Source organism: Nestor notabilis, unplaced genomic scaffold (genome assembly GCF_000696875.1).
Source record: "Nestor notabilis isolate BGI_N333 unplaced genomic scaffold, ASM69687v1 scaffold19547, whole genome shotgun sequence".
NCBI lineage: Eukaryota > Metazoa > Chordata > Aves > Psittaciformes > Psittacidae > Nestor > Nestor notabilis.
In genome coordinates, this window is record NW_009937154.1 from 5,232 (window position 1) to 13,512 (window position 8,281).

The following is an 8,281-nucleotide window of genomic DNA, read 5'->3' on the forward strand; positions in this document are numbered from 1 at the left end:
TACTACTATGTAATTAATCTTTTTAGATACTGCAGTTTCTTTTGGATCAGAAGCTGACTGTATTTCTTTTATCATCTGCTTCCTGATTCAGTACTGAAGGTTGTCAGCCATTTTAGGAATCAACATTTCCAACACCCCCCCAGTAAACCTTAGAAAGTACAAAACATGGAATAGAGCTTGAGTAGATACCATTTGTTAACTATGATCTCTCAAGAAAATGTAATACTCTGTCAATCAGTACAGAATATTTGATACTGGTTACTGGATACTGGAGCTTTTTGGTATTGACCTTTTAAGTCCTACTTTGTTATTAAAAAAAGCCAAAAAAACAAACACCAAACCAAAAAAAACAACAAGAAAACCCCACCAAACCAAACAACCAAACAGTTGAGCATGAAAGGATTAAGTGCTTAGTTGGGAAATGGCCCTGTTAATGTTACATAAAGAGTTAATCCTTGTCCAAGTAACAAATGGGGGTGGTTGTGTACTACATTTGAAGTTACAATAGCATGTCTAAATCTTCATACCCTCAAGTATTTTTCATACTCATAGTAGTTTTCAAAATGTATTTTTAATCTTCCTTTCTAACTTACAGTACTTCATTATTTGATATTTGTCATATTGTTCAGTTCTTTTACTAGAAACTTTTGACAGCAATTATACTGTTTGCTAGAAAAAAGCCTTCTTTCCTTAGGTACCAGTTAAAGTCTAAGGTCTTAGGTGATCTGCATCTTAAGTTAGCTTTTGATTTATTACTCTCTTCTCTTAAGAGCTGGATTATTTTATTGCTTTTTTTTTTTATTACAAAATACTTCCCACTATCTGCAAAACAGTAAAGTCCAGTGATTTGCTATTTGTTTACTTCTAATGTTGCAGGAAAAAAGTGTAGTTTTGTTTTTAAAATACTCTTATAATACACATAATATAAAGTCTATGAGTATGTATCTATACATACTTATAGGTATACAACAGGTGAAACATGCATGTTTTGAAGTTCTTGGTTCTTCAAAAATTAAGAGAATTTGTTTAATCATGTAGACTGATATTCTCCCAGCTTATTTGGGGTGGAAGGAGGAAGGTTTTAAATTTTCTTCAATGTTTAGGTTGTTGGGAGTTGTCTACTGGGAGTTTACTTTTATCTTTGGGCAAAAAAAAAAAAAATCGGAAAAACAGGGAGTTCTTTGCTGCCGTATCTTGTTTGTCAGTGCCTCCTGTGTGTACCCTCTTACTTGATCCTCTGGGGTAAGGAGCCTGCGAGATTGAGAGACATTCAAGCAAACGTGGCAGCTAATGGGGGCAGGAAGAAATAACGCTAGTAATGCAGAATTTAAAAAAGAAGCTGTTGAAGCCTTGAGTTGTTTGTTTCCAAACCTTGGGCTGGCAGTGATTTCTTTGCTCACCATTACTGTAGGTGTGATGATACTTCCACAGGTGGGATGCCTTGATTAAATCTGATTTTCTTTTCTTCTAGACTATACCTTCTGTAAAGCTTTGTTGGAAGATAGAGGTGTGTGCTGCAATGGTTACATAAATATTTCAGAGGACTGGAACAAGTTGTCAAGAATCTGTGTTTGTTCTTAATGCTGCTGTCAAGAAGAATCTAAGGCAAGTAAACAACATGAGTTTCATCCTGAAACTTCACAGACATTTTCAAAGGACAGTTATTTTGCTGGCCACTTTTGTTATGGTGAGCGTAGTTATTTCTGCATATTACTTGTATAATGGCTACAAACAGGAAAATGAACTTTCTGAAATCTCCTCAGAAGTGGAATGTGGTGATCCTCAACTGCTGCCGTACAAGCTGATGGAGCTGAAGACCATGAAGCCCATTGATCCCCTGAGGACAGATCTTGTAGTGCTGGTGTTTGTGGAAAGTCAGTACTCAACACTAGGCCAAGATATAATAACTGTTTTAGAATCTAGCAGATTTCAGCTTCACATTGAGATTGCACCTGGGAAAGGTGACCTTCCAGTGCTTATAGACAAAAATAAAGGCAAATATGCTCTCATAGTATATGAAAATATTCTAAAGTATGTGAACATGGACTCCTGGAGCAGAGGCCTTCTAGATAGGTACTGTATAGAGTATGGTGTAGGTGTTATTGGATTTCACAAAGGCAATGAGAACAGGTTGCAGAGCTTTCAGTTGAAGGGCTTTCCTTTCCATGTCCACAGCAATCTGGGTATTAAGGACTGTTGCATTAACCCTCATTCCCCACTGCTTCATGTGACTAAATCTTCTAAGCTTGAGAAAGGTCCCTTGCTTGGAAATGACTGGGCGGTTTTCCAGATTAATCATACAGCATATCAACCAGTGATATTTGCGAAACTAAAGACACCAGAAAACCTCTCACCACCTGCTACTGTAAGTGCTTGCTATGCCACGGTAATTCATGACCTAGGGCTCCACGATGGGATTCAGCGAGTCCTTTTTGGCAATAACTTGAATTTTTGGCTGCACAAACTGATTTTCATAGATGCCGTCTCTTTCCTGTCTGGCAAGAGGCTCAGGCTGACCTTGGATAGGTATGTTCTGGTTGACATCGATGACATCTTCGTTGGGAAGGAGGGAACAAGAATGAACACCAACGATGTACAGGTAACGTACGTGCACAGTTTAAAGGTCACTACAGCAAAGTGCTGGGGTTTTTTTAATCTTAAAGTGAATAGTTATTAATAGTTGGAACTCACACAGGATGCAGATCAGTAAGTACTAATGCAAACTTGTTTGGGCCTTGAGAGAGAAGGCTGCCTGTCTGGCTTTGAGTGGTCTCCAATTCCAGGTGCAGTAGCTCTGACTCAAGGAGAGTTCGTGCAGTCTTGCTTGTACCTGTACCAGAAAAGAATTGTAAGATAAGATGACTCACTAGCTACTACCGCTTCATTTCTCTCAAGTGACATGACAGTCCCTGCTGAGCAAAGTTCTGCAAACGAGTTGGTGGGCACCTCTGAATTCCATTCCTCTTACTTATATATGGAAAATAGTTTCCCAAAAGGAAACTGAAGACAACTAACTTCTAAGTAACTGATAAAGAAAAGGGGGTAAGAGTGGTAGTGTTTTCACACACACCATAACCCACCTAACACTTACAATTCTAAACATAATTGCAGCATGTTTAACTTTCTGGTCTGCTCATAGTTTCTATCTAATCCCATGCTTCAGTGGCATTTGAAAATAGCACAGGACTTCAGAGCTGGACCCAGGAGCTATTTGTATGTAATGTGCATGTTGCTAATCTTACAAGCAGGAGGTAAATGTGGTGAGCAAAAGTAAATGTCAACCTAAATTTTGAAGAATAGACTGTATTATTAGCAGTTTGAAATAGGTTTCAAATGTCAGGAGTTGGCTGCAGCCTTTCACCTTTCTTATCTGTTTTATGGCTCTTGCTTGCAAGCAGGGTTTGTGTTAATATTTTAAGAGCTTGTTCTGTCACTAAATGACTTGTCAATTTCATTTTAACATTTTAAGTTGTACATTCCTGAAGGTCATTTTTCTCTTTATTGTGCTGTTCAAGTGTGGGGATGGTTATGGGTCAGCAGGGGTAACATCTTAAGGCTATTTTGTGCTGTGTACCTTGCTTTTGTTTTGTGAAGGGTGCTGTTACAAAGCGAGTAAGTTGCTGTTTGTTGCCCTGTTTGTGCCAAGAATAGGGAGAATGTTTTGTTAGAACTTTCATAATGGAAAGAGGAAAGGCAACAACAGCACTGTATGCAGCTGATGGTCATTTTTGTTTCATTTTCAGTGTTATTATATTAGTCAAGCTGCCGTAACCCTGTATGTATATTGCTTCCTGAAACAAAAGGTTTGGACTTGTAGTTACAGTTCAGTTTGCTCTAACAGTGCAGCATACACTCTTATCCAAAACATTATCTGCACATGCAATCGTAAATAAGATATACCTTCTAGATAAGTAGGTGTTTTCGTTATGCAAACAAATTGCACAGGAGAGAGCTGGAATAAACATGAAACTCAATAAATGAAGTTTCGGTGTGGAACACGATGGCAGCATTTGAGTTAGGAGAGTGAGCATGCTTTGAGAATTTCCTAACTGAAATTCAAATTATGGGAAAGAAAGAAGGTCTGACCCACACCGCTGGCAAAACTCCCATTGTACTGTGGTTTCTGGTAACAAAATACGTGAAATACAAATATTAATAAATCTCTTGCTGTGTTATGCAGTAGCAGTTTGAAAGAGTATTTTTAGTATTGTTTCTCTTTGTGAGTGACACCTTAGGATTGTCCTTTTAGGATAAGTTAGGATGATTAATTGCCAGAATTACCTACCAGAAACAGGAGACTGTTATTTTGATTAAAGTAGATACAAAAGGGTAAGAGATATGTTTTGGGGGAATAACTTGCAGTATGTCAGAATGTTCTCTTCACAAAATAAAACTATCAAATTAAATAGAAATAGTATCAAAATGGAAATAACTTCTAAGTAGGATAATTTCATTTATACAGAACTAGCATGTTGAAACAGTGGAATCTGAAAGTGTTCTGATTCTACATCTGCTTAAAGATAGAATGTTCTATTAAACATGTTAGGGCTGTCAGATGCAATGCATCTTCATTACTGTTTTCAAAGGAGTTATTCTCTGTGGCACAATGACATGTGGAAGGAAAGAAATAAAATCAATTTGCAGTAGTTGAAAATCTGTTATTGGAAAGTATATTTGCAAGTAAATGACATCCTATTAAACAGGAGTGGTTTACTGAGTTCTGCTGCGCTGACTGTGAGAATTGTGCGCTGTGAGTGTGAAAATAGGTTGCTAAATGTAGGCTTTGTATAATTTCAGTGGTCAAGATTAACTCATTTCTACTCAGCTTACATTTTAAGTACTAGCAATATAGAATTGGGTAAAATGCTTATTTGTGTTTTAATTTTGTTTCATATGGTTCCTATTTAATATTTTCTCAATATGCTCCCATCTGTTAGGACTGTGAGCTTGCTGAGAGCAAGGCACATGTTCCTATGTGTGCTCTATTAATGCAAAATAACCTAAAACACTTCAGAAAGCTCCGAGCATCTAGTGAACCTCAAGAATTGCTTCTGCCCATTCCTCTAGATAGGAAAGAGTTCAGAAACTGGAGGGTTAATGCAGAACTGGTAGCAAAAATAAGCATTCATAATTGGCTGTCTAACTCAAGAAGACAGCATTTGTCTTGGGTCTTCTGAGGCAAAGATTTCTCTGTGTTGAGTACATAGAGCACCTAGGTTCACTTTAGAAGGACTGATTAATTGAGTGCCTGAAGTTCAGACCCAAGTTAGGTGAGCAAGTTGAAATCTATGCCTGTCCTGTTCTGTCTTTGTAAGAATTGAAACAGAGGTCACTGTAACAAAAGATAACCTGTAGGATCCTGCAAGTACAGAGTAGTTGTTACATTGCAATTCACAGGATCCCAGAATGGCTGAGGTTGGAAGGCACCTCTGGAGATCATCTGGGCCACCCTCCCTGCTCAAGCAGGGCCATGTCCAGGTGCCTCTTGACCATTTCCAAGGAGAGAGATCCTGATTTCATGTAAGATGAGGTTTTCCAGGGAATTTCTTCTGCAGATACTGAAACAAGATTTGCAGAGTGGCCAGAGTGGTTAATATTTGGACATTAGGTTAAACTGCACTTAAAGTTTATGAATTGGAGTTAAGCACTGAGGAAAATCATTAGCTTATGGTTAAGTGGTAGTTTTTTTATCAGTATTACATATTGACCTCAGAAGAGGTCAAGCCAAAAGCAAACCCTCTAAAATGAGTATCTTCTGTACCTCTGATGAGGAGGCAAAGTGGTGGGAAGTCAGCTTGGGTAGCTACAGTGTTAGGAACACATGTGTAAAGAGCCCTTCCAAAAATCTTTTGACATAGTTTTATCAACCTAAATCCTGTAAAACTAATGATTTATTTTATTAAACAGCAGATGAAGATTATTCTAGTTTGACCACAACTTCTTCAATTAAAAGAAAAACCAAACAAAAAAAAAAATCCAAACTTGAAGCTGTACCTCAGATTTGTAGACTACCTGCCACTGTATAAAATCTGGACTGATGGAACATTGTTCTTCATTGTAACATACTGAGTTGCTGTCACTGTTCATCAACGATAACCATCCATCTTCATAATTATTTACTTTATCTTCCTCTGGTAACATAGAAATAATACTAGAGAACATTTTCATAGTCTAATTGCCTCCCACTTTGAAAATAAGTTTGGTAAATCCATCTCAGTGTTCATTTTTTCAGTAACTTTTTTTTTCTCATCTAATGCCTATCAGACAGGAGGGACCATTATGCTGTGCCAATGCTATATTTTATTTTTCTTGTGTCTTTTAGAAGACTAAGAACCTTCACAGTGCAAATAATTCGTTTAAATAGACAAACAGAGAAAATCTATCTAGATATGAACAGAGTAAGTTTATCTTAATAGACCATGATTGTCCTGGCTGATGGTCTATTTAGTATTAATATAATTTCTTTTTAGCACAGTTGCTCTTTGTGAAATTTTTGTGACTATTAAACATCAAGATTTTATCCAAGGGAAAGGTAGCTGATAATAGAGGGGAAGTTAAATAAGACTTCTTTTTCCTGATGACAGTTTGTACACTGCTGGTGGTCTAAGCAATAAGCTGGTCCTTTGCCTTCACTTCCCCCATACATGTACTTTCTGTATTTCTGTAGGAGTTGATCAAATTTTCAAAAATAAAAATTGTAACACTGAAATTATTTTTTCCAAATAATTAATTGTGCGATCTCCTTTTGACTGCGTTGTCCTTGGTGTGTGCCTTTCAAAAGAAACATTTTTAGTTGAAGTCAGGGTGGGATCTCTTCATTTTCTTCATGTAACAAGCTTCAATCTGCAGTCTTTTGGCATTAGAGTTGTTGAAGAATTGGACAACAAGAGCTACGCTCTTTGTGTATCATCTGCACCAAACAATATTCTGGTAATGGAGAGGATTTAGCCAGAAAGCATTTTGGTTACCCTTGTGTAGAAATGACCTAAATATTTGCTTCAGAAGAGAGGCTTACATGTATTTTGTGATAAGGCAGAATGGCGAACAGGTTCAGAAAGCCCCAGCTGTCAAGGCAAAGGGTGATTCCTATCACAGGAGGAAATCTGAATCTGTAAGTTAATTGCTTCTTTGTTTATAAGATCACATAGCAGGTAATCAGTAAAGAAATGATAGATGTGTCATCAAATGTGTCAGTTGCAGAACCGTCAGAGATGCTCATGTCTGTTTGGTTGCACTGAGCCATAAATCTTCCCTCCTTTTGGGAGGTTCAAAAAAATCTTTTTAATCACCTTTCAAATGATATAAAAAATTAACTATTAGGAACTTTTGTTCTGCTAAATCATTTTACATTGCCAATCCATTAGCCATATTTCATTAGCCATTATTCACTGTGCTTACTATTACTGCATGTAATACTATGTGCATATATTTTCTGTCTTAATCTGACCTGCGGCTCCTAAGCTATTTTATATTGACTTGGCTGAAATAAGAAGTAAAAAGTACATTTCCTCCCTAAAAGGAGTTCCCCCCTCCAAAAAAAAAAAAAAAAAAAAAAAAAATTGGTGTTTCTGTAGTTTATGCCCTAGGAAGACTGATTTAACTTCCTGAGCATCTTTTTTCATATATAGTAGTGTGAAATAATATGCACTGTGAGGCAATAGAGAATTAGAATTAGATCTCAGAACTAAAATACAACTTTAAAACAAGTTAGAAAAATTATTTAATACTCTTCATGGGCTGCTACCAGCATATAGATTGCTTTACCAGTAATCTTAACATTCAACTTCTCTAAAAGCAATTTGGTTTATGTACCAACTTCTGTGAATTTTAATCTAGTAAGATTGATACAATTACTGCTGAGTACAGCCCAGCTTTTTTTCTTAAAAGTGCACTGATGTTGGAAACAGAAAGCTGGATATAAGTCTTTAGCCAGAGGAGAGTGGCTGTGGGGGAGAGCTGGCTCTGCTTTGGCTAATATAATTAATGCACCAGACCTGGACCAGCATTCTAGCTCTGTCAGCCTGGAGGCATTAAAAGCAGTTACGTCCTGAAACCGCTTTCCAGCCTCCTGGGCGTGTGTCCTTCAGCTATCCTAACAGTCCCCCTCTTTCCTTAGATTGCAAGTTCTCTTCATTCAGTGCTTCTTGCTCAGAAAGCACTTTGATAATTCAAATAATAATAATGCAACTACAGCTTAGCACAGAGCTGTACAGAGTGATCACCGTGCTAGTGGCTGCTGCAAGATTTATTCTGGGCTTTTTCAGATGACAAGTCAGCCATC

General features: G+C 37.3%; 1 protein-coding gene across 1 annotated transcript in view; it reads left to right on the forward strand.

Annotated features, from left to right (window-relative positions):
• Positions 1–1,618: 1,618 nt before the first annotated feature.
• LOC104408947 (bifunctional heparan sulfate N-deacetylase/N-sulfotransferase 3-like) overlaps positions 1,619–8,281 on the forward strand; it is a gene marked incomplete at its 3' end in the record, with an annotated part of 16,854 nt that continues 10,191 nt past the window's right edge. The window contains exon 1 of the mRNA XM_010018695.1: positions 1,619–2,599. Coding sequence (XP_010016997.1) covers positions 1,619–2,599 — 981 coding nt within the window. The remainder of the gene's footprint in view (positions 2,600–8,281) is intronic.